Source organism: Trachurus trachurus, assembly GCF_905171665.1.
Source record: "Trachurus trachurus genome assembly, chromosome: 11".
NCBI lineage: Eukaryota > Metazoa > Chordata > Actinopteri > Carangiformes > Carangidae > Trachurus > Trachurus trachurus.
This window is the reverse complement of record NC_139904.1, coordinates 9439639-9466066: the sequence shown is the minus strand read 5'-3', so window position 1 is coordinate 9466066 and position 26428 is coordinate 9439639. Positions and strand designations below refer to the sequence as shown.

The 26428-nt window shown below is 44.2% G+C and overlaps 2 protein-coding genes across 2 annotated transcripts in view; both read right to left on the bottom strand.

The window, feature by feature from the left end:
* The window catches only part of rfx5 (regulatory factor X, 5), a 165387-nt gene that overhangs the window by 119364 nt on the left and 19595 nt on the right, over positions 1-26428 (bottom strand). The window lies entirely within an intron of this gene.
* On the bottom strand, positions 122-25244 carry LOC310994080 (phosphatidylinositol 4-kinase beta-like). Its single transcript, XM_083982609.1, has 14 exons — positions 25041-25244; positions 16578-17082; positions 14756-15345; positions 12972-13406; positions 6580-6807; positions 4481-4738; positions 4191-4297; positions 3240-3344; positions 3014-3137; positions 2803-2916; positions 1705-1856; positions 1482-1614; positions 1268-1388; positions 122-474 (listed from the first exon to the last, which is right to left on the bottom strand). Exons 2-14 carry the CDS (start codon positions 17065-17067, stop codon positions 293-295), a joined length of 3039 nt encoding a protein of 1012 aa, XP_083838735.1. The 5' UTR covers positions 17068-17082; positions 25041-25244; the 3' UTR covers positions 122-292.

Genomic DNA, 26428 nt, shown 5'->3' with positions numbered 1-26428 from the left:
TCTGCAGTCCTCTCCTGATCCAGTCTGTTTAATGTCTGTCCAAGTCGCTGCGGTTCCCCAGCTGCACATGAACATCACTGAAATCTTGTATTTGGGAAAAAAAAAAAAAATCCTAAATACAAGGGATTTTTCTGGAGTTCCTCAAAAACAAACAACAAAAAAAAATCAATGAGTAACTCCGGAGACAGAAACAGAAGAAGAAAATCACATCCAGTGAATCTGCTCGGCTCCTCGGCTCTGAAAGGTACGAGGTCGTCTCTGGGGGAGTTCAGTTGGCGGTTTTTCATGGCGGTCACATGATGCCGTTGGTGACGTACTGGAAGGAGTCGTAGAGTTTGGTGGTGATGGAGCGCATGGAGCCGTCCACCAGCTGCTCCACCAGCAGCTGCAGCTGCTCCTCCGTCAGGGACATGTGGAACCGCTCCTTCAGGCCGCGGATGGTGCTGGAGCCGTGGAAGCAGGGGAGGTGGGAACCTGGAGACAGAGAGAGAGAGAAGTGAGACTCACCTCAACCTCCACCTGAGAGATTTGTTTTTTACATTTTTTATTCATTAGGATCCCCATTAGAAATTGTTATATAGCCATCATTTTATGAGCAATGGCTGTTCCTCCTGGGGTCCAGCACATACAATTACAAATATAGTAGCAAACGACCCAGACTGAGTTGACCAGTGATAAATATTTCTTAACATGTACCGTACAAGGACACAACATTTCTATTTCTTTCCTAGCTCAGACCACTACTTATTGATGTATGGTTATATGCATTGTTGATACGTAGATTCTGAAAATAAAATAAAATCTGATCATTAAAAACATATATACTGTATTTATATAGTAAAAACACGCAAAGTAAAAACAACATTAAAAAACAAACCAAAACCACACTAACTATTTCTTTCATTATTTTCATTATAATTGTAAACAGTTTAAAGATTTGCAAGTACAACACAATAGTTAATACAGTGTTATTCGGCTCGCCTAAGATTCAAATGGGGTCGCCTCAAATGTCTAGTATCTGAAAAAAAAAATTACTTTTTTTACAAATAAAATTTCATTTTATTTGAAATCGAGTTCAAATAAAATGCAGTATCTAAATCGCGGGATCGCCAGGAATTTGTGATGTCAAAATGGGGTCACAAGCCAGAAAAGGTTGGGAACCACTGAGTTAATATATAAGATCAGGATGAGAGAGAGAGTGTGTGTGTGTGTGTGTGTGTGTGTGTGTGTGTGTGTGTGTGTGTGTGTGTGTGTGTGTGTGTGTCACCTTGTTGCATGATCTCCACTATCTGCAGCACCTTCTCCATGTGTTTCCTGGCAGCGATCAAACCCTGAAGCATCAGCATCTTGTAGTAGATGAACATGTCTCCGTCCAGGCCGCCCATCACCTGAAACAACAACAACAACATCATCCATCAGCTGCTTCCTGCGGCTGGTCAAACCTCCTCACCAGGAGACTCCGGGAATAGGAGTTTACTCACGTCGACAAACTCTGAGGTGAGTTTGAAGGCGGACGTCTCGAAGCCCAGGTTGCGAGGAGAGCTGGAGAGGATGAAGCCGAAGTCGATGTGGATGATGTGGCCTTCAGAGTCCAGGAGGATGTTCCCGTTGTGTCTGGAGAAACACAAAGAGTGCAGCTACGTTAGCCGAGCTTAGCGCCGAGACAGGAAGCAGAGCTGCTGAGAGCGGAGCGGAGCGTCTCACCTGTCTTTGACCTGCAGCAGGTAACAGATGAGGCTGTAGCCGGCGCAGCTCTGGACGAAGTTCCTCTGAGCGGTGAGGAAGGCCTCGGTGGTGTAGCTGCCGTGTTCCTGCAGGAAGTAGTCGAGCAGAGACAGCTGGCTCTGTTTACGCACCTGAGGAGACGAGAGACACACACACACAGGACACGCGTTAGAGGTTTTATTGATTATTAAAATGATTTTTTTCTTCATTGTAAAATGGAAGAGAAGTAAAAACTGTGGTTTCTGCCGTAGCAATCCGCACAACATCAAGCTGGACGATTTTAGAGATCTTGTTTAATTTCAACTTGTACTGTAAGAGCCATAGTTTATGGATGAAAATTAAGTTAAGATTGTTTAGGTTTTTAATTTCATAACTTTATAGTTTGAATTTTTAGTCTATATATGGATGTAATAGATTTTTCTTTCAGTAAACTTTTATTTTTTTTAATGTAAACATCTCTTTATTCATTCTCGTGAGGAGCACCGACCTTAATGTAGCTTTGATAACACGAAGGAAAGCCACAACTCGTACTGTCTGCTTAATGTGCCCACACTTTTATCTTTTTCAACTTCTCAGAGAAATCTTTTTTTATCTCTTTATTCTTATCATTGTTATTTATTCTGCTCTCAGCATTCTTTTATTATTGCACTTTATTGACAATTGCCTCGTGCATTACGGGTTTTCATTTATATATATGAGTTTTATTTGTACATTCCTATGTCCCATCATGCTACCTGTGTGTGATTAACTGTATGTGTATGGTCACGGTGGACTGTAGAAACCAGATCAATAAAGTCTTCTGTATCTGTATCTTTATCTTAATGATAAAAACATAAATACCCACACCCGCTGTGGCTCTAAACAATTGTCAATAAAGATTTGTTTAAAAGGCATTTGTTTGTTTGTCAGACAGACGATTGGTCGTTGGTCCCCTCCAAACGCCGAGCGACAGACGGCGTCCGATGAAGCCGATATTCGACCCGACTTTAAAAAATGAGTCGCGTGGCTCAACAAGCCCGGCTGAAGTCGTTCAGTGTTACAAGCAGCTTAAGATTTCCCACAATCCCCCTGGGTTACCTGATGCAGGGAGACGGCGTTGAGGACGGGCTCGATCATCCCGCTGTCCGACGACATCACCAGGATCTTGTACGGTTTGATCCACAGGGGAACTCGCTCCTGCTGCCAGATCGACTGGACACACACACACACACACACACACACACACGGGTCAGTGACAGGTTTCACTCGCGCCTCCTCGCCACATGTGGACAGATGTGGACGTCCTCACCTGCAGCTGTCGGAGGACCTGATAGGCCAGCAGCTCCTGTCGCAGGTCGTCGCCGCACTTCACGATGACCGACAGTAACCTCCAGTTCAGCATGTGACCGTACGGAGAGCCTTCTCTGATCCGCCTGGCGGGACGGGAAACAGACAGATGGACAAGGGGAAACTGTTTAGTGTTGCCACGGCTACTGAGGAACGCTTCTGTGACACCTGTCGTCTGTGGCGCTCACCTGACTTTCTCCTCCCAGGGTTCTTTGAGGGCGACGGCCGACGGATCCTCGGGGTCTCTCCTGAACGTGGTCGGGGTGTGAGCGAGGTTCTCCGACAGCCGACGCCTGAACAACCACACACACACACATGACAGAGACAGAGGTCAGCTGCTGGAGCGTGTGTGTGATGCAGTGTTAAAGGGATAGTTCAACATTTTGGCAAATTGGCCCATTGCCATAATCCCTATAGTCATAGCAGTAGGTTCATTACCTTTAATTGTCGGTGCAAGCTATTTTTAGAACGGCGGAGCAGAGCCGCGAGCTGCTCAGAGCTACGCTACGGAGGCTCATGGGATTTCTTGATTTCCCTCATCAAATACACAATCCAACAACTCCAAAACGCTCTGGTGGACAAGTTGTGACAATAATAACGGAACGTTCTGAGACAGAGTTGTTTCAGAGGTAAATTTATGCAAAACCACTGATGCGCGTTGCCTTCAGGGACAGTTTTTCATCAAGCGGTCTCTGCATTCACCTCTAAAACAACTCTGTCTGGTAACGTTCTGTTATTATCTCATAGCGTGGTGAATGTGCAGGTCACAACTTGTCCACCAGAGCGTTTTGGAGTTGTTGTATTGTGTATTTGATGAGTTTGATGAGGGAAACCAAGAAATCCCATTAGCCTCCGTAGCGTAGCTCTGAGCAGCTCGCGGCTCTGCTCCACCGTTCTAAAAACAGCTTGCACCGACAATTAAAAGGTAACGAACCTACTGCTATGACTATAGGGATTATGGCAATGGGCCAATTTGCCAAAATGTTGAACTATCCCTTTCACATTACTGTCAATCTGCTTCCTGTAAAAAGACTATAGACTAAAACAAGACTTTTCGTCGACTAAATATGACTAAAACTAAATTGAAAAATAGCTGACCAGATTAACACTGGATGTGTGTGTGTGTGATGTGTGTGTACCTGATGTCTCCGGCGGCGATGAACACCGGCTCTTTACTCTCCAGACTCGTGATGCTGTCGACTGAAAACTGACTGATGTTATCGCTGCTGCTGGTCTGAGCCTCCGCCTGTTACACACACACACACACACACACACACACACACACACACACACACACACACACACACACACACACACACACACACACACACACACACACACACACACACACACACACACACACACACGTTAGTTCAGCTGTGACTGCGACAGCTCCGACCTCTCCGACCCGTCCAACACGATGTCTCACCTCCACCTGCAGCTGTCCGATGTCGTCCGTGGCCCACGCCTCGTCGTCGTTGTCGTAGTTGGGGACGGTGGAGAAACTTCCCGCCCTGTGCTCCGACGTCATCCCGTTTGTGTTCGCCATGGCGACGCTGCCGACGCCGCAGTCCAGGCTCTCCGCCGAACGCGCCGAGCGGATCCTGGTCTCCGGGATGCGCACGGGAACGGGAGACGTCTCGAAGCTCTGGCACTCCAGAACCTCCACGTAGATGATGTAGGGAGCCTGAGGAGGAGGAGGAGGAGGAGGAGGAGGAGGAGGAAGAGGAGGAGGAGGAAGAGGAGGAGGAAGAGGAGGAGGAAGAGGAGGAGGAGGAGGAGGAGGAGGAGGAGGAGGAGGAGGAGGAAGAGGAGGAGGAAGAGGAGGAGGAGGAAGAGGAGGAGGAAGAGGAGGAGGAGGAGGAGGAGGAAGAGGAGGAGGAGGAGGAGGAGGAGGAAGAGGAGGAGGAAGAGGAGGAGGAGGAGGAGGAAGAGGAGGAGGAGGAGGAGGAGGAGGAGGAGGAGGAAGAGGAGGAGGAAGAGGAGGAGGAAGAGGAGGAGGAGGAGGAGGAGGAGGAGGAGGAGGAGGAGGAGGAAGAGGAGGAGGAAGAGGAGGAGGAGGAGGAGGAAGAGGAGGAGGAAGAGGAGGAGGAGGAGGAGGAGGAGGAGGAGGAGGAGGAAGAGGAGGAGGAAGAGGAGGAGGAGGAGGAGGAGGAGGAAGAGGAGGAGGAAGAGGAGGAGGAGGAGGAGGAGGAAGAGGAGGAGGAGGAGGAGGAGGAGACTTTCAGAATAAGAGCCTGGAGACAGGAACAATCAGTGTGTTTACACTTGAGTATCCCGTTAAAGCAGAAGTAAGCGATCCGGTCATTCCTTGGCTGCACACACAGCCCTTCATGCCGTTCTCTCTCCTCATTGGATTAAGGTTGTAGGATACAAGGAAAGTTTTCTCCTCGGCTTACAGCAGAGCAGAGTGACTGACAGACCCGTATTTCAGACCAAACACTCTATATAAGTGATTGCTGTCGGAAGATAGAACTATTTAAGACTTATATTAACACAAATACTCTGCTTACTTCTGCTTTAAGTAAATATAATGACAGAGCTTCAGCCACTTTGGCCCACCCTCTTGTCTTATTTTCCGCTGTTATTCCCATATTATTAATTTTCATCAGTAGTAATTTTATTCGTACATTAATTTCATTCACCATAACCTCAAGCTCCTGCCTTTCTGCATCTCTTTTTGTCCGTCTCCATGGTTAGTGAGTGACTGACGGTTAAAACGCAAACTAGATGTATATTATGTTGTTTGTTTGCGCCTGCAATGCAGTGACATATTTTAAGAAGTTCTTAAGTAGGAAGAATAACAAATTCAGAAGAAATGACTGTTCTTGAGAAAATACTGAGGAATTGCACTTAAGATCTAAAATTAAGAAGTTCATAAGAAAGTTCTTAAGACATTTCTAAAGATCTTTCTTAAGAACATATTGGTGAATCCAGCCACAGGTTTCTCTGTGTGCATTAGGGGTGTACAGCTAGTGCACTATTTGTATTCGGATTCAGGCTTTTTAAAAAAACTTCGGATTCGTATTCGGGAAGAAACCGGAAGTGGGCACCCTGACTTCAGCCGAGCTAGTGCTACGCCGAGCTAGCCGGCTAACTTCTGCTTTAGCTCTCGGCTAACTAGAACGGGAATAAAATAATTTAATCGTGCGGCTCTTCTAGACTTTCCAAACGTAATCGGACTGAATGGATCAAATTCTGGTAGTGAAACGAGTCGTTTCACGGGGGTTGTGACACTCCAAAAAAATTATCCATCGTTTTATAGCTGCTTCTTTTCCCATTATTGTCTATGAGAAAAATGCTAAGTTGTTGAACGGTGACCCTGGAAGTATCGGTGAGCACTTCCTGTCTACTGTAATGCAATGCATGCAGGGAGTTGCTGTTTCGGGTACACCCCTAGTGTGCATGTAAACGCAGCATCCCTAATATGATCATAAAGAAGATATTGCTCATAACCGGGATACTCAAGTCCATGTAAACGTTCTGAATGCTGCGTGTGTCCTGCAGCTCAGGTCTGTGTGGCGTTACCTTGTCTTTGGAGTTGAGGACGACGGCCTGTGTGTGCGGGATCCTGCAGACGTGGTGCTGGTGCTCGGCCGTGGGCAGCCACACCCGCGCCGGCAGCTTGTGGTTGAGCAGCGACAGCTCTGAGATCAGCCGCTGGGTCTTCTGCTCCTTGGTGGGCAGCGTGGCCAGTCGCTTCCCGATGCCCAGCAGAGACTTGACGAACTCCCTCTGAGGACGGAGACGCTCCGGCTGCAGGGAAAACAACAACACCTCACTTTAAAGGAGACGTATTATGACCCCTTTCCCACAAATTAAAATAGTTCCCAGGTGTCTTAAAGACATATCTGTGACATGCTGTGGTTAAAATACCCCAAGGGTCAAACATCACTGCTCTTTTCATCCACTCAAAACAGCCCTCTTCAGAATGTCTGGTTTCAGTGCCTGTCCCTTTAAATGTAAATGAACCACTGCTCGCCCCGCCCCCTTCTACTGGTCCCAGGTAGGGGTGGGATTATGCAAATCCAAAAACTAGTTACATCACTGGAAGACAACCGAGGGAACAGCTCGTAAAACCACATGTATTTTAACCTAGGGAGCCAGAAAATTGCTTTTTGTCAATTCTCACATTTTGGGGGCCAGAAGGCAAGACAAACACCCAAATATATGTAAAAGAGCCTTCAAAAAGTGATATTTACATAACACGTCCCCTTTAAACTCAGGTCTCAGTTCCCATCATGCATTGCTAAGAGACAATGGTAACACATCTTAAGGCAAGTATTGTTTTTTTTTAAGTATATTTTTGGGCTTTATTTGATAAAATAAGGAAACAGGGAGGCATAGAAAGAGGTAATGGCCATCAGATTTGGGATTTGAACCGGGGGCTGGCTGCAGCGAGGCCTGTCGCCTCTGCTCAACCCTTCAGATCATCTTTAGTTTTTTAATCCAATTTCTCCAAGATTTAAACTATGTTACATGTTGGTTATCACTGACAAAGAAATTGATTAGAATTATTCATTAATTTATAATCTAATCTGCCAATGATCAGCTGCTTTGGGTTCATCAGTAAAGAAACAGCACTAGAGATGAGCTGTAGTTCGCCCGTCTGTCCACCAGGGGGCAGAGCGGCTCCATCTCCGACTCTTCAACGCCAGTTACCTTCACTGCTCAAACCACCACCACCACCACCCTGCTGTCTCCATGGTGACCGGCCGTGGCAGAGGAGCAAGGCAGCAGCGAGTCTGACTCAACATGAGCACAAGTTACTGTTGATAAATGACTGATTGATAGATTATTTATTGACGACCGTGTGGAGCATTGTTTGACCCCCTTGGCTTCATGAACAGCCGCCACGAGCGCCTCATTAACAGAGAAAAAAGAAGCTGTAGTCATGTGATCGGAGCTGTTTTGAGGACAGAAACAGTCCAGATTGATTGATTGATTGCTGATCGATCAGACCACGTATCGGCTTTTCTCCACCTCTGAAGTCTCTGTTGTATTTGCTCAAACTCTGACGTCTGGGTCATATAAACTATTTCTGTCACATGACTGAGCTGCTGCTACACAGACGTTTCAGCATCATGTGGTTTAAATCCCCCTTCCCCTGTGTGTGTGTGCACCTCCCCTCCCCACCATCAGGGAGGAGAAAGAGGAGGAGGAGAAAGAGGAGGAGGAGGAGGGGAGCAGGGGTCGTCCAGCTCTGCCGGCCAACAACACATGGAAACATTTCAGAGACGGGAGGGAAGGTTAAGATGTTTACATGACCCAGATTCAACACGACCAAAATCCTCTGTGACACAGAAACCTCCGACAGACGGAAGAGTTCAGCTCCAGTTGAGTCTGAGGGCCCCGCCCGCCCGCCCCACGCCGCCACCACAGCCCCTCCAAATACAGAGCTTAATGAAGATAAAGGACAGTTTCGCCATTTAAAAAAAAGTAAAAAAAAGTGAAGTTGACTGCTCTGCCCTACGAAGGCAAAGTGCAGTATCTGTAAAAATGCCAAACTGAGAAAAACAGCTTTTTGTGTTTTTCATTGTCAGGTTTAAGCATCAAATTATGAATAACTACCAAGTCTATAATTAATTAGATAAAGGTGGACTGAATTAAATGTATTTTGTAGTTTGTCTTTCTGACCAATTTTGACCGTTTTATGGCAGATACTGCACTTTGCCTTGGTTTTGGTGCAGATACTGCACTTTGCCTTGGTATTAGCTGCAGATACTAAATTATAGAACGTAGGTAGTACAGTAGTGTTTGCAGATACGGCACTTTGCCTTGGTTTCACAGTGCTTTTCTTTTGGATGGACAGCAAAATAAAAAGCCCAATAACTCTGGAAATTTTTAGCAGTACCAATATCAAATTCTACCAGATTGAAGAGAATATGCCACACTTTTGATTGGTCAAAAAAAAAAAAAATTGAAAAAATGCAGATACTGCACTTTGCCTTTGTAGGGCAGTGCTGCTGAAAAGAGATTTGACACTTTATAACCTGTATTTCTCCATGCTCCTTTCCAATCAGGAAATTAGAAAGTGTTGCGCTTCGGTTGGTTTATGGGGAAAGTCATGGAATTACCTTGGCTAGAACAAATTAAAATAAATAAATAAATTGTCAGCTTGAGTTTTTTGTCGATTGGAGAACTGATGAGCTGCAGCAGGAACGGTTCAAAACCAGTTCAACCTAAACAGGAAGTCCAAGAACAAAGAAACGTGTCCAGACTCGACATCTCGCCACATTTAACCTGAAATATCACTTTAGTTCTTTCCTTTTGAAAAGTTTTGAGTTTTTATCATTTCATTACTTTAATTTGCCTCAATTAGATAAAGATTATTTTCATGTCACATGATTTTTACTGCCATTATTACTAATGTGCAGCTGAACATATAAAACCCCCTTAAATATAAATAAAGCTTCCATCCATCCAACTTTTCTCTATCGGTTGTTTGTTTGATCTTTAAAAAGTTTCATTTTTTTGTTGTAAATGTAACAACGTTCACCGTCAATTCAGCAGGTTCTCACTGATCAATCAATAATCGATCAGTTGTTCCTGGTCCACACATAGCAGAGAAACACTGGGTGGTCCGGTCCGGTCCCGTTCTCTGTCATTTAGATTTTAATTTGAATATATATTTGTAATCCCCTCCGTCTGCCGGTGTTGTTGTGTAAACTCTGTGCTGTCTTTGGCTGTAAACCAACTCTCCCCCCCTCCTCCCCTCCTCTCTCCATCCTCCTCCTCCTCCATCCCCACCCCTTTCGTCACCACGGCAACCCCCCACCTCCACTAGAACGAGGAAGAGTCGTATATCAGTTCCTGTTTGGTCTCTTCCTCCGTTTTCTCTGAACTCCTCTGCTGTTTTTAATAAAGAGACCTCTGACCTGCTGCTGTGTCGTTTTTTTTAATCGAAGTATAAAATGTGCAGTTTGTCCTGAGGTTGAACATCGTAGTAACTTTGTGTTAGTTTAGTTTAGTTTATTGGTTTAAATATAGCCTACAGAGACAATGCACATTAATAAACATTTCTGTAAACATGCCGGTTTAGCCAAGTTGGCTAATTTTCAACCGTAGTCTCTGGGGCAGGTGACTTGAGCACTACAATACCTACTACCTGGGTGAGGGATCCCTCCTCTGTTGCTCACCCTGAGGTTTCTCCGATTTTTCCCTGTTAAAAGGGTTTTCCATGGAGTTTTTCCTCAGTCGATGTGAGGGTCTAAGGGCAGAGGATGTTGTTGTGATGCCATGTAAAGCCCTTTGAGACAAACTGTTTGTAAAAACGGGCTATACAAATAAAATTGCCTTGCCTTGCCTTACAATAATTAAAAGGCATTAAAAAAGAAACAAGAAAACAAAAACAAAACAGTACTGGATGATCAACACTTGTATGTACCTCTGTTGTAAGAGAGGGGCGACAGAGGGGTCAACATGGAGGTGACAGATCTAACACAGGGCCGACAAAGTGCCGACAGAGGGACCGCAGGGCTTCCACTGCTTATTGAACACAAGCGGTGTTTAGTCTGACGTGTTTGTCTGGACTCTGCTGATCTGTCTGACAGGTTTATTCCCAAACACTGAAATATTTACTTCCTCATCTGCATGAATTCTTTGGCCCGGGTCGACTGAACTGGTTGTTGTGAAGTGTGTGTGAAGTTACGCTCAACAGTTATTCAGAGCGATGAAAACAATAACAGTAGAGTTTATTTAGTCAGGGACAGCGCCGAGGGACCGTTACTCCGGTTTGTGCTGCTGCTTTTCTACGTTGTTGTTTTTACTGCAAAGCAACAAAACATCCACCTGTTAATATAATAAATATCCGAAGTGAGTCATTTAAGTTTTATAAAAAGCAGGAAACAGAATAAATCACTGACATAATTAACAGCCGGCTCAGTTACAAACATTTCTGCCTGTCTTTAATGTAAATCAATGGGTTCCTTAAAACAAAAGCTCCTGCAGTAACCTGTTGTATCATTTCCTGTTTCAACACACCCATGTTAACACACCGTCACAGCACCGACAGATATTTCCTCCTGTTTCAAAGACTCAGAAACGTCCTGACAGTAGGTGAAGCAGGACTTTAACTTCCCCTCACTTTTTGTTTTCTGTTTGTATTTCTATGTGCGGCTGAATGAAAAACCCCTTATCTCAAACCTTTTCCCCATGCAGCTTCATATTCACAAGTTATCGTAGTAGCTTCATTCTGCTGGAAACGATAAACCCTGCAGCGTTTTCTTTTCTTCTATCAGGAGGTCAGAAGTTGAGCAGCGTTAAATAAAGGTCAGCTCCAGCTTTTTCTCCTCGTCTCCTCCCAGTCTGTTCTAGTTTTTTCCACTGAAGCTTCTCTCTCTCTCTCTCTCTGCTCTTAAAAATAAAAACAAGTGGAAAATATGATCAAACATCAGCCGAGTCCAAACGAGCAGGAAGAGGAGAAAAGCAGAGAGCTTTACACTCCTCTCCGCTTCATCTCTCCATCGCTCTAATTGTCTGTTTTCCTTTTGCAGGATGATGAAAGGAGAGAACAGAAGTCGGCCAATGGAAAGCCTCGGTCCGCACGTGACCGAGCTGCCGGGCCAAGAATGCGGCAACGATTCAACAACAGCACGGACGTGAAAACACACTCTGCACCTCTTCTCTCTCTCTCCCTCTCTCTCCCTTCTTTACAAAACACATATTTTCCACTCATCCTCCAGAGTCACAGACCGGACATCGGTTCGGTCTCACGTTACAGCTGCTGGAAGAGAAAAAAATGCACAAATCCGACTGACACACGGATCACAGTCAGTGCTGCCAGGGTTTACTGACAAACAGCCAATCAGAGCCTCCAACCTGCTCAGTCATCATAAAACCAAACCAAGTTTTTTTTTTCACATTATGGAGGATGAAGCAGCTGAATCAGCTGATCGGCCTTTTTAAAAAGACAGATCACGGATCACTGTGATACAGTTAAAAGTTATAAGGATCCTCTTTTTCTGATTTCAGTAGTTTTTATTCACTGTGTAAAGAAAAATCTTTCCTGACCTGCTCAGTACATTACAGAGAAAACTGTCTGACGAGGAAACACTGAGACCAAAACCAGCTCACAGCAACAGAACCAACCACACATGGAGACTGTTTCCACCAGCTGTTGCAGATGTTTTTAGTGTTTGACTGTCACGATGGAGCAGAAACCTCAAAAGTACAGACTGAACCACGGCAGACCTAAACGTAGAGTCCACGACTGTTCATGTAGCAAAACAACGTGATGATCAGCAGCTTCTGATTGTGTGCGAAGACATTTTGAGACTTTAAAGAGGAACTAAGCAGGATTTCTCCCGTGGCTATGCTGCCTTAATTAAAAAGCTCCGGACTAATTGTGATAGTTGTGATAGTTAACTACATGACTTGTTACAAGTGAGACTGGAGGCTCTCTGCCTTCCACCTGGCGTCTCACGGCTGAAAACCAACCTTGCAACATCAGTGTAGTTACTCGGTCGCCGCCCCGGTGTCCCAGCTCTCGTCTCTGCGGCACCGTGACACAAACACGCTCAGTAACCGCCAATCTTTGTTTATGATGGTTAAAACTACACTAATACACACGTCGTAACCATAACATCATATACATGTTATATTACGTTATCCACCGCTCCATGTTTAGATTTTTCGCTCACTTCATTGTAAACAAATGCACATGGACGAGAGGAGGGTTAGCAAAACAAGCGGAAAAGCGACCAGACTTGCATAGTTCCTCTTTAACACAGATAGTTAAGGACAGCTCTTCACAAAACCACGTCAAATTTTTGTTTTCCTTCAGGTTTTTAACACTTGGACCCATCCAAATGTCCAACTGAAGCTGAGGATCTTGAATATTCACAGTGGGTTTTGTACCGTGAAGTGAAACTCAATCTTAGAAACCAAACAAATAATCGAACAGTGAATCCGGTCCTCACCTCCTCGTGAACCGCCTCCACCTTTGGGTTGCTGCCGGTCCGTCGGAGGCTCGTACCGGGCCCGCTGCTCACCAAGGTGGCGTCCGACTTGGATCTCTGGTGTGTCCTTCTGGACGGGGACGCGAAGACCTCCTCCTCCTTGGGCAGAGGGCCGTCTGGGGCGGTGGAGGCCTCCATGTTGCTGCTGTTGTGCCTGCGGTGACCGCGCCGGTGGGAGGGCGACGACACCGGGCTTTCGGAGACAGAAGCCGACATCGGTCTGGGAGCGTCGGACGAAGGGACAGAAGAAGGTTTGAGTTCGTCAGACAGGATGAGTTTTCGCAGTTTGGTCCCTCTGGAGTGACGCTGGGTGGAGATGTGCATGTCGGAGGAGTAGGCGCCCAACAACCAGGCGGTCAGCAGGGAAAAGGTGATACCGCCTCTGCAGCGATAGATCTAAGAGAGAGAGGAGGGAAGACAGTTGAACATCATCACACATCCTGCAGGAGTGGAGTGTCAGAACTTGATGCTTTTGGTAACATCTACTGAAATAATGATGTTCAACACAGACAAATCATGTTGTTATCAATCTGCAGCTACAAGCTCTTCTAGCTTCACTTCTCTTTAGCAAAGATGAGTTCAAACCAGGAGCTCAGATGTATGTGCTGATTACCTCAAAGCAGGTTGGTTGGGTTCAGGAGTTCCTCCCAAACAATCAACACAACCATCAATAAAGGTCAGCATGGACAAGGTGTTGATACACCTTCCTCCAATACTTAAAGTCCTTAAAGGGATAGTTGAACATTTTGGCAAATTGGCCCATTGCCATAATCCCTATAGTTTTAGGAGTAGGTTTGTTACCTTTAATTTTCGGTGCAAGCAATAGCATCATAGTTGCACTAGCTACACACAGTGATACGAAATACTTGTCAGGTCTTTGGAGACACTGGAACAGATGTCTGTATGTGTTTTAAATTTATGATGGTGTTTTTTATCTTGTATTGTATGTGTTTTTGTATTGTCTCCCTATAATGGACCCGAGTCCGTAATAAAAGATTATCTATAACGGCGGAGCAGAGTCGCGAGCTGCTCAGAGCTACGCTACGAAGTGATTTCTTGGTTTCCCTCATCAAACTCATCAAATTCACAATCCAAAAACTCCAAAACGCTCTCGTAGACAAGTTGTGACCTGCACATTCACCACGCTATGAGATAATAACAGAACGTTATGAGACAGAGTTGTTTGAGGCAAATTCATGCAAAACAGCTGAACAACTAAAACAACTCTGTCTCGTTCCGTTCCGTTCTTATCTCATAGCGTGGTGAATGTGCAGGTCACAACTTGACCACGAGTCAAGTGGAGTTGTTGGATTGTGTATTTGATGAGTTTGATGAGGGAAACCAAGAAGCATGAGCCTCCGTAGCGTAGCTCTGAGCAGCTCGCGGCTCTGCTCCGCCGTTCTAAAAATAGCTTGCACCGACAATTAAAGGTAACAAACCTACTGCTATGACTATAAGGATTACGGCAATGGGCCAATTAGACAAAATGTTGAACTATCCCTTTAAGACTTGAGTGGACAGTGGCAATTTCAACTGTACCTAGTTGGTGCCGATTCCCTTCTTGCACAAACTCCAACACCTGACCAGAACATCTGGAGCTACCTGTGAGCCTGGTTTCACCTTCTTTCAGGTGTTGAAAGCTGTAATTGACAATGTCATGCGGCTTATCCTAGTTTGTGCTGAGTAGATACAATAGTTGATTGGACTGGTTTGCACGAGGTGTAAATGTGTAATGTAGGACTCACCAGGTAAGGTCTGATGGCGTCTCCCACCTCCGTGTCCATGTGCACGTACATGTTGAGCAGCTGTGGCAGGTAGAAGTCCACCTCGCTATCGGGGAAGCTGAAGAGTCTGTTCCCGATGTAGGCCTGCACACCCGGCTCCTTTGACTTGTACAGGTAGGAGATTGCCATGGAAACGTCAAACAGCTTGGACTCAAAGAGCCGCAACAGCCACGACTGTTTCGATGATGACGACGCTGCCGCTGATGGCAGAGATGAAGACTCCGGCTGGGCTGACGGAGGCGCGGTTTGCTGAGAGGTACAAGCTTGTTTTTGTGCCTCTTTCTCAGAACTACCCTCCTCCTCTTCCTCCTCCTCCTCGTCTTCCTCTTTGATGGAGCTGGTGTCTGGGCTGATGTGCCACTGAGGGCTGGTACGCTCTGCTAAGTGTGTGTTGTGTTGTTGCTGTTGCTGTTGTTGTTGTTGTTGCGGTTGGTCATCGTCCTGTTGGTGTTTGTTGTCAAGATGCTGCTGCTCGGGCACCTCTCTGTTCTGCAGCTTGACCTTCAGCAGAACTTCCTGACAAGCCTTCAGAGCCACTTCAGGGTCGATCACTGGAGGCAGAGGATGAGAAGAGTCAGACTGATAACCACTAGACAGTCTGCAAAGACCGACAACAACAACTCTACACACCTAAAGCTGTTGGATAGTGATGATTTGCCTCTCAACATGGATGGGTTTTACACCATGAGACCCTTGGATCTTGGGTAAAGCTCTTTGGATCATGTCTCCAAAGAGAAACCGGACCTAAGTAAGAGGCCAATCCAAAGAAACGTATCTTCTCATTACACCCCTGATCCGACCTGTTTCCCCATCAAATCTCTTCCTCTGGGATTAATCAACCCTATGTAGATTAGAGATACCAAGAGTCAGGCCTGGGTATAGAACCTATTCATGACCTGGATGATGAATGGAGGTCGGCAACATGAGCCAGTGGAGGCCATGGTGGCAAGGGTGGGAATACAGATTGATTCGGCATCGGCCTTGATAGGTCCTGACTGCCAAATTACTCTGGAGGCCTTTATTGTCCAGAAGGACCTAAGATCATTGCAAGAAAAGGACTAGATGGAGCTAAAACCTGGTACACACATGAAGATAATCTGTCGGATTTTCTCCCTTCCGACCAAGGACAGAAAACGCCCGATTATCTCTAAAGATTATCCTACGCGATTATCCTGTGGTGTGAGGTGAGTTAAGAGTCAATTTCTCCCAAAGATACGCTCTGAAAATGGTTGAGGCCGACAATCGTAAACGTTAAACCTGTTCAATATTTACAATCGTCGGCCCTGACCGTTACGATCAAAAGTCCTCGTGTGTGTGGAAGCCGACAATCCATGGATTGTGACGTGGAATTGAATGTAGCCAATAAAGAAGCGAGCTGACTGACTGAAACCAGTATGGCTACCATCAACAAAGTGAAACTCAAAGTGCGTCAGATAATGTTTGATCATAAGAGATTTCTGGCTTGGAGGGTCGAGACTCTAGTGTGTTATAAGACAGATCTCCATGTGTGTGGTGTGCTGCATTGGGAATATCAGAGCACACCACCCAAAACACAATCAAAACTGTTAAATCAAATATTTTTTATCTTCATGTGTGTGGCCTCTCACCGATAAAAAAAATCTGTTTCAATTCAATACCAGGCTTAACTCTAACTATCTCTGGGACCAAATGTGTGGCCTTGCACTGGGTGGATTTTCTGAAAGGACCTAAATGAATGTGGACAGAGTATAGGAACAAAACCCAATTTGTTTCTTCCAACTGCAGCGACTCTATTCGTGGTTACCTTGGTCGACTCCTAGGTCCATCTCCATGGCGTCTTCTGAGATGACGTCTAGCGGCGGACTCGGCCCTCGCAGGTCACCGCCACTCGACACGCCGCTGCTGCCGATGCCCTCGCTGGCGCTGCTGCTGCTGCCGAGGCTGCCGGAGCTGCCGATGCTCCCGCTGGGGCTGGAGCTGCGGGGGCTGGCGCTCGGGGAGGACGGCTGCTCGCTGTTGGAGGGCGGGGGCATCTGCAGCTGAGGCCGGGGGTGATGGTGGTGGTGATGATGATGGTGGTGGTGATGGTGATGATGGTTGGGGCAATCTGAGGAGCTCTCAGAGCAGGAGGAGGAGGAGGAAGAAGAGGAAGAAGAGGAGGCACTGGAGGGGGAAGAAGGGCAGGAGAAGGTGGTGGGAGAGGAGGAAGGTGGTGGAGGGGGCGGGGCAGAGTGGGAGGGGCTAAGGTGGAGCGGCCGCAGAGCCGGGGACAGGGAGACCTCGGCGTCGGCCATTTTGGAAGAGCAGGCCTAAAGACAGGAGACGGAGAGAGAAAAATAATTTTAAGTCCAACAATTCGTCCTGAATGAGGAGTCGACTTTTATCCGTGATGTCATTCTCCTAAACAAATGAAAGACCCCCTAAACCAAAAATTGATTTTTTGAAATTATCAGCATGTCAATGTAGTGTTTGAGTTCTGCTACAAGTCGTTTCAGCAGCAAAGTCGCTAAATGCACGGCGTAACTGAGGATTTTAGATTTGAAAATGCAGTTTCAAAGCCAGAGTCTGAAAAAGTTGGTTGGAGTCAGTTTTTCAGCACCCGGTGACACTCATGCAAGTCATAGCTCATTTGCATACTCATGAATATTCATAGAACCGGGATTTTTCAATGAGGGAGGAATAGTAGACGTGTTTTTAGCCTCTTTGAGAGTTTTTTTAAAACAACTTTCTTGTGGGAAAGCTATTTTTAGTCAAAAAATAGTCATAGCAGAGCATTTTTACAAATTTTAAGATGCCTCTTTAGGGGGACTTTAAACAAATCACAACTCCACCCACACCAGTACATCTTTCCCAGAATGAGGGAATAAATTAGCTCCATAAAATGCTTCTTTATAAAAGAAAAATAGATATTTATATGACTGTACACCTTCAGTCAAAGTTCATAATCTCAAGTGAAAGATAAATCAAAGATATTGCCTTCAGCTCCATCTTCATCATAATGACCACGTACACCGCCGCCATCACTGCTGACGCTGCACCACCCTGCCAGTCGACCTCACTCGCTCTTCAAAAAACCCCTGGGATTGTTAAAAATCCTTAAGGCAGCAGCTCGGAGAGAGAACGACGACCTCATCAAAACACTCACCCACCCACCACAGGATGTTTTCAGACGTCACCTTTTGATTTATAGACGAGAACAGTTAATCACAGGAATAATCCTCAGATTAAACCGACAGTGGAGACGTGACGACCAGCTGCTCCGTCAGGAAACGGCTCGTCATCCACACACATGCACAGTCCGTGTGTTTAGCTGCACTGAACCATGTTGTGTTTACATGTTCATGTGACTCCCGCCCACACCCCACAGTGTAGCGTTTGTGTGCACATGTATTTGTGTGTTTATGTGTGTGTGTGTGTTATGTAACGCCCTCCTGCCAGTGATCACAGCTGAATACTGGACGTCTCCGATCACAAACCTGCAACGCTTCCTGTTGAACCTCTCAGGACATTCATGTTCATGTTCATGTTCGTGCTGTGATATTTATATGGATATTAGCGATGAACTATTTAGAACACTTTCTAAGTATATTGTTACTTTTAATGATCTTGATGATACAAATAAATAGTGTGTAACTTTAGCTGGTAAACATTGCATCAATGAATGTGCCAAAGAGAGGTCCAACTGTTTTGTGTTTTGTCTTTATGGTACCATTATGTACGTGTTTATCTTTTTCATGACTTTTAAGTTGGTGTCTCACAACTCTTTTTTTTTTTGAGTGGTCCGCTAACATTTTTAATTTTGTCAAGGGGGGAGGGGAGTAATTTGTAATAAATACTGTATTTTTATATTGTCTCTGTATTTGTAATGTGTGTTGTGGAGTGACACCGAAATAAAGTTTATCTATCTATCTATCTATCTATCTATCTATCTATCTATCTATCTATCTATCTATTTTAAGTCTAATATATTCTTTTTTTTTTTTTAGAAATCAATTTGTATGACAGTGTGTGATTGTGTTGCAGAAGCTGCATGTTGTGGAGGAGTGAGGAGGGAAGCCTCAGAGGAAACTACAACAACCCTGAGTGTGTACTATTTGTGTGTTGTCAGTCATCAACATCATCATCTTGAGCGCGTGTCGCATACGGAGGAGGAAGAGGATGTTTCTATTTTGGTTTTGTGTCCGATTGAGACTCTGTGATCCAACTTCCTGACAATCAACTCCCGTCTCCAGGACGATTTCTTTTGAAAAAGAAAGATGATGATGACGATGATGCCTCCATAACGACTGGATCTTCTGCTGCTGCTGCACAGGAACGACAGCAGCTGCCTCCGGTCTTTGTGCTAAGCTAAAGGCTACGTCAGGAAGCCGTCCAATCACAGCAGGTTGTCTATAAACTAATCGATTAACCGGCTGATGGTTTCAGCTGCATCGTCCTGGTCCGGGGTCGAAATGACACCGACGTGAGAAGTTGGGGGCCAACAACGTGTCTTTAACAAAATCCCCCGATGACATCATCACGAGGACACGCTGATCACACACAGCTGAGAATGATGTCATCATAGCAGAGCATATGCGTGTGTGTATGTGTGTGTGTGTAAGTGAGATAGTTTCCAGATGTGAGGTTTCTGGAGCATCCAAGCGTGGGTGGAAGTCAGCTGCACACACACACACACACACATTTACAGGTCTTGCTGTAGTAGTGAGGACGCCCAGTAACATGTATGTGTTCCCTGTCACTCTCACCTAAACCTGGTTCTACCTTGTACCTGGTCTGTACACACGGACAGTAACTCTGTGTGTCCGTGTGTGCGCTGATGATGCATTTTGCTGCAACTGGAGTAACACAATAACAGATTAATCGATTAATGTCAAATATAAATAACTTTTTTTTTATCACTATGTTTTCTTTTTCAGGTTTGAAAATGCCATATCCAATACCCTACATCAATTTAATTTATTTTAATGGCATTTATGTCAAAGATACAGGAGAGTGATAATACTGAGTCATAGCAGCCGATAAAATCTGTTGTTCAATATCTCATGACTGATGAAAAATTTGCCGTGTTGTGTGCAGTAGAATTTTGATGCATCGCAATGCATCGTAGAATTGAATCGAATCGAATCGTTACCTGGTGAACAATCGTGAGGACAGCGCCAATGCACACCCCTAATTTATAACATGACAAATAACATGTGTTTTGTGCAGAGACAAAATTTTAAAAAGCTATTTTTCAGCATTATGCGACAGTTTGTGTTATTCTAACGTTTGCTGCTGAAAATGTAAAACTGCAACTAGTGATTATTGTAAGTGATCAATTCATCCAATGATCATTTTCTCCTCTCACTAAAATGTCAGAAAACACTGATGAATATTTGTTGCATTTTCATCTGTTGACGGTGACATAATCAACCTCCTAACCTGTAACCTACACAGATTGATATCATGAGAAGACTTCTAAGAAACTAGTGATTTAGAATTTGTGATTTTAAACGACTGATCGATTGATTGATTGATTGTTGAAACCTATATATCAATACTCAGGGTGACGTCTTCAATATATATACATAGATATAGATATACTGTATGTGTCGTTTTTAGACTCAGCAGTGGAGAGGAATGTGAGTCTGAACGTGTGGAGGTGGAGTTTGGAGCGACGCCACGTCACCGTTTGACCTCTGACCTGCTGAAGGGTCGACCACTCGTCACTGAAGATCAATAGAAAACAGATTAACGAGTGTTAACCTGTGTGTGTGTCTGTGTATGTGTGTGTGTGTTTGTCTTTAATGGGAACAAAGCCGAGTCCTGGGAAGCTGCTGCTTTCTGGCTCGGTTTAGATTCAGGGAGTGAAACATGTCAACGAGAGTCCTCATAAGTTCTGTAAGTTCTGTGTGTGTGTGTGTGTGGTGATGAGTCAGTGCGGGGGAGGATGAAGATGAGGGTGATGAGGATATCATGCTGTGTTCGACTGTCATTTGAACCGAAGCCTAGATAGAAAAACACTCACACACACAATCAGTGTTATGTGACCGACTGTGGGTTTTTAATAATCACAGCGCGGCCTGATGAGGTCTGCTCTGTTTTTGTTGCCGACACGCTCGGGCTCAGGCTCAGGCTGAGGCTCGGGTTCAGGTTCAGGATCAAGGTCGGGTTTCAGGTTTCTGATCTGATAGGAAGTTTCCAGAAAGACGACACTCTGCTCCCGATCAGATTAGACCTGACGTCCGTCCCTCATCACCAGCGTCCTCACGTGTGAACTTCACCTCGTCGCCTCAGACGTCACTCACAACAGCAACAAAATAGAGAGAAATACTGTAAATAAAACAATGAAACCTCCATCTCTAAGGTGGCAATGAATTGTGGGTACTGTGTTAATTGAACTTTAGTCTATTAAATGTGAGAGAAGAGAAACTTTTCTGCAATAGAGAGTAAAAAAAGTTTTTAAAACATGTGAAGTCGAGGAAAAGCTTCAAATCCTCAAATTTAAGCAGATCGGATCAATTGGTTTATCAGTTCATCGATTTATTGACTTTATTAGCTGCAGCTGATGTGAACAGAGTGACAGTGAACGCAGCGTCGGTCTGTGATGTGTGCAGTTCAGGGCAAAGTGTGAAGTTTATCACCATAACAACACACACACACACACAGACCATAACCCCCCACTCCCCCATACACACACACAGACTAAACTCTATTAACACTGTAATAAGCACCACAACATTATCTCTACACAGTCTCAGTCACTGTTAAACTTTGCCCCGTTATTAAATTTCCTGAAGTCATCTGAGGCTTTAATTAATTTATACCGTGTAATAATGTCCCTTTAATATCCAGACACAAAAAAACTGAAACGTAATTACAACTTTTTTTGATCGTTCATCAATGATTTGTCACTATTCAAAAGAAAAACTTTATTATTCAACCTTTGAAATCCATTGTCACACCCCTGGGCCGGGTGTTTTGGTCACAAACTGGACGAACTCTACTCTACTCTACTCTACTCTACTCTACTCTGTGTGGAAGTTGTTTTTATTTATTCATTCCTCTTTTTACTGCTCCCCTTCCTCTGTTGTCTCGCTTAAATGTTCCTGATTTTGTTTGTCTGAGTGTAAAATTATTAAATCCTTTAAAAAATCAAAGTTAAAGTAAGTCTTAATAATCTTTTTAAATGTGTTTTGTGCAGAAACAAAAGTAAAAACGACTAAATGTTCCCTGAAAACACATCTAACATCATTTTAAAACATAAAAACCATCTCTCCATCGTGATGGCTGTCATTATAGCAGAAATCATCTCCATACAACACATCTACCAACATGCATCAGATCAGGCTGGGCGTGTGTGAGCTGGTGTAAACAAGAAGCTGTTGCTTAAATGTGCAAAGATATTACAAACATGTTAATTCGTGTTCTGATAACAATCAGGGAGCAGGAGGACGAGGCTGCTGTCTGGGCCACGAGGTCTTGGTTTGTACCCGTCTAGAGTACAACACAACTCTGAAGCGTCAAACCAACACCGTTTCTGAAAGTTTCCCTTTTTTAAACACTAGCGACTCATAACCAGCTGCAATAATTACTCCAATAAGTGGACATGCATTGGCCGGTGTAAATAGGAAGCAGCTGCTTAGTTGCACAAAATATTACAAACACAGACAGTTGTAGCGTTAAAATACAAAGTTTAGGGATGCACAATAGTTATCGGTGGAAAAAAAAGAGCCATCTGCTTCGTATAACCGATGCCGATAACATTTTTATAATAATAACAGTTTATATACGGTATGCAGTATGCACCTGAGCTTAAGAAAGGCTAAGATGAATTTAACATTATAGCTCTGCCTCTGATTTAACACAATAATATAATTGACATCACTACTGTAATCACAACAAAAACAACAGTTATGACTCAAAAATCAACATTTGTTATCGTTTTAAATCAATTTAGGGCTGAAAATGAGAGAAATCAAGGTGTTGGCTAATTGGCTCTATAGTGATCGTCAAAATAATGTCATTATTGGACTTATCTGTGTATTTTGACTGATAATTATTAATATAGATATAGATAATTATCTCTCCCGATACTTATGGTGCACCCCAAACAAAATCCACCTGAACTGCAGCTGCAAGCAAAGACAACAAGGTCAGTACGGCCTGTGACTCACTGTGCATTTTGCTGAGGCGGTAAGAACCAATCAGGGATCATGGTGCCTTCAGTTTCTACCAGTCTGGTCAGTACAACACCCAACAGCTCTGCAGTCTCAACCCAACACAGGCCCAACATCGTTTCTGACAGTCTCTGGGCCTTGTCCACACGGAAACGAAGCTTCACCCAAAATGATCTTTTTCTTGTTTGTTTTGAAAAAGTTCCCCCATAAACACAGCATCGTTTTAAGAAATATCTGCGTACATGGAACCACTCAAAACGACTCTAAACGCTGTAGTACATTATGCCAGGCCTGTGTTGAGCCCGTGTGGCGCTGTAACACTACCAAACACCAAAAGCAGAGAAGACGACGGAAAGCTCCTCGCTGTATTCAAACTCTAAACATTATAGGCTAAGTCGCGTCAGTGCAAATATGACGATCTATGATGATTTAACAATTCAGCCACAGTATCCGAGGGGCCGGACAGTATGTTACATCTAGTGGTGTGGCTAAGGTTACAGGTTAGAGTTTGACATGATAATTTCACAAAAAAACCCTTTTGTGCGTCTACACGAAAACGCTGGGGCGGCGTTTTGAGAAAATACCATTTTACCATTAAAAACCTTTAAAAAAACGTATGTGGAGTCACTTAAATCTGTATCCGTGTGGACAGGCTCTCTGTTTTTACAGGCAGTAAACTCAGGATTGAATGTGTGGATGGCAGAAGTAGTAAAAGAGAAGGAGGTATAAAACCACGCATTGGTCGTGTTATAACTGCAAAGATTACTCCTTTAATCAATTTGTCAATCGACAGAAAGTGTCTTCTGGTTTTGGATGTACGATCCAACAGATAAAGAAAAGCTGCAAAGCAACCAGACGATCAAAACAAGACCATCTCAGACCATCAGGATCAATCAAGGGGAACCGGACCAAGGTTATTATAGTATAAATTTGATCAGTTTTTATTTTTATTTCGTTTTTCAGTTTGCTTTTTTATATCAGTTTTAGTTTTAGTTCAACAAGTGATTAAGCAGTTTCAGTTTAGTTTTTATTTTTGGGGAATTGAGTAGTTTTTATTTGGTCTTAGTCTTTCAGGTTTTAGGAGAAAGCCTCTGTGAGACCTCTGAAGATAAACTTTTAAGTTTGTAGGATTTTTCCCTTTTAGTTGCATCCCATAATGTTCCCATCAGTCCTCACCACATTACATTCACTCTCCTGTGGGTCCCACTCCAAGTCGTCCCTGTGGCGTTTTCTTCCTGCAACTTTAGCATATTTAAGAAATGTAAAACTAAGCTGATGCTATCTGCAATTCAGTTTAGTTTTAGTTAGTTTTACATTGTTCATTGTAGTTTTTATTTAGTTCTTGTTTTTGGGAAAAAATTGTAATTTTTATTTTAATTTCAGTTCATTACATAATTTTTTCACTTTTAGTCTTTGTTTTAGTTAACTATAATAACCCTGAACCGGACTGATTGGCTCTGCAAGTATCATTCATCTCTCAGCCAGGAAGCTAAAAAGAAGAAGTCCAGCTGTGCTCGATTCAACTCAATCCAGAATGACAACTATAACTAATTAGAACTAAAACAAAAAAAGAGGGAGAGAAAAAACATAACAGAAACAGAAATTACCATGAAAAGATGTAATAAACCAGTGGTGGTGTCTGCAGCCTACAGAGGAGGGGTCGGGGGCCTTCTGCCTCTCTGTGCCCAGGGGAATCATTTTTCCCTTGATGCGCCCATGACAAACCACAAGCAAAAGGCGACTTAAAAAGGAAAAACTACAGGTAAACTGACGGTGAAAGAGTGTGAAGGAAACGTTGCAAAAGAGGAAACGAGGATGTTTTAAAGGGATGTTATGGAGGAGTCAGGGGGGGAGCGGAGCAGAGCAGGGCAGAGCCGCTCCCTCCTGATGAAAACAAACCGGGGGAAGGAGGAGCGGAGCGGGGCTGCAGCAGGCCCACATCCCGGGGCTTCACCTCCGGATCACGGCAGCAACAGACAGCGGTGAACGACAACTCTATAACTCTAAACCTCGCTGGGGCCACGACCAAACTAAAACGGCGAGAAAAGGAAAGGAGAAGTGAAAAAGAAAAGGGGGAAAACCAGCCGGAGGAGGAGAAGGGCACCTACCCGGTCACTGACGCGTCCTCTCTCCGGTGTAAATGCTCCGAGGCTCGAGGTTTTTTAATCCGGGTTTTGTCCCGGGAGTTCCCGTCGTGTTGGATCCAGGTGTTTTAGTCCGGGTTTTTAGTCCGGGTTTCCTGGTCCTGGTTTTCAGGATCTAAGGTGGTCCATCTGGTCCTCGGTTTGTGGCCTTTTTACTCTGCTCGGATCGGCTCGACTCTGTCTGCTTTAAAGCAGCTGTGACGCACATCCGTCAAGTCGACGGCACTCTGAGCCAACACACACGTCCGGTTTCCCTTCCACAATAAAAGCATGGAGGTTAACTTCTTCTTGCCTGCAACAGTTTCTCCAACTACACTAATGTTTACCATTTGTTCACCAATCAGCATGCATACACTGAAAGCAAGCCACAGAATTTTTTTTTTATTTACCTTTATCTTAAAGAGGAACTATGCAGTATATTTATCTTAACTTAAGTCATTTGTATGTGTCTAATAGAGTGCCAACCTGTGAGGCACTCTTAAGACAGTTAAGTTTAGTTTTATGTGTCGCCTCGACAAATCAGAGAATCACATAATTGAGGCTCTAGTAAGCCCATTGAAAAGCTGCTACTGATTCACTTCTAGGCTAAGGTGGCATTGGTGCAATAGCCTGTATATTTTATGAAATGCACACTCCTCTTGTATTTTTTGTACTTTCTTTTTTATTTTTGTACTATTTATATTGTTTGACTTGTGATATGGACCTGTGTCTGAAATAAAGCTTATATGCTGCATTTTTTTTTTTTACCTTAATTTAACAGTTTCAGAGTAATTGTGGTGGTTAAATAAATTACTTGTAACTTGTTACAGGGAGAGTGGAGGCTCTCTGCCTTCCAACCAACCAACCTTGTAAGATCAGACCGTCCGACCCGGGCGGTGTCCAAGCTCTTGTCTCTGCTCACCGCAACACAAATGCGCCCCGTAACCTGTAATCTCTTGTTTATGACAGATAAGACTACACAAATATACACACATCATCATATATGATAAATATTTATCATATATGATGTTACAATGTGTAGTAGGCTATATTCATCCATGGAGCGGTGGACTGAGGAGGGTTAGCAACACAGAGGAAAAGAGACTGGACTTGCATAGTTCCTCTGACAAAATTAGAAATTGATGTATTGATAAACTGAATTAAAGCAGGAAAAGCTCACTGCCTGGGGCTTCTCAGGTGATTGATTTTATAATGATATTCTATTGCATTTTGGTTGATCGATCGCTCAGAATAAAGATGTCGGGATGCCTCCCTTGATAATTTCATACAAAAAAGTAATCTTTAGATTTATCATAAGTGAATAACAATAATAGGTTCCAGTCCACGTAAAGTCACTTCCGCGTTGGCTTCAC

Coding starts and splice junctions, on each gene's coding strand:
- LOC310994080 (XM_083982609.1), bottom strand. CDS start 17,067: ATGGCCGACGCCGAGGTCTCCCTGTCCCCGGCTCTGCGGCCGCTCCAC. Junction 1,389..1,481: donor TCACCTCAGAGTTTGTCGAC/GTGAGTAAACTC, acceptor TTGTTGTTTCAG/GTGATGGGCGGCCTGGACGG. Junction 475..1,267: donor AGTGGAGATCATGCAACAAG/GTGACACACACA, acceptor CTCTGTCTCCAG/GTTCCCACCTCCCCTGCTTC.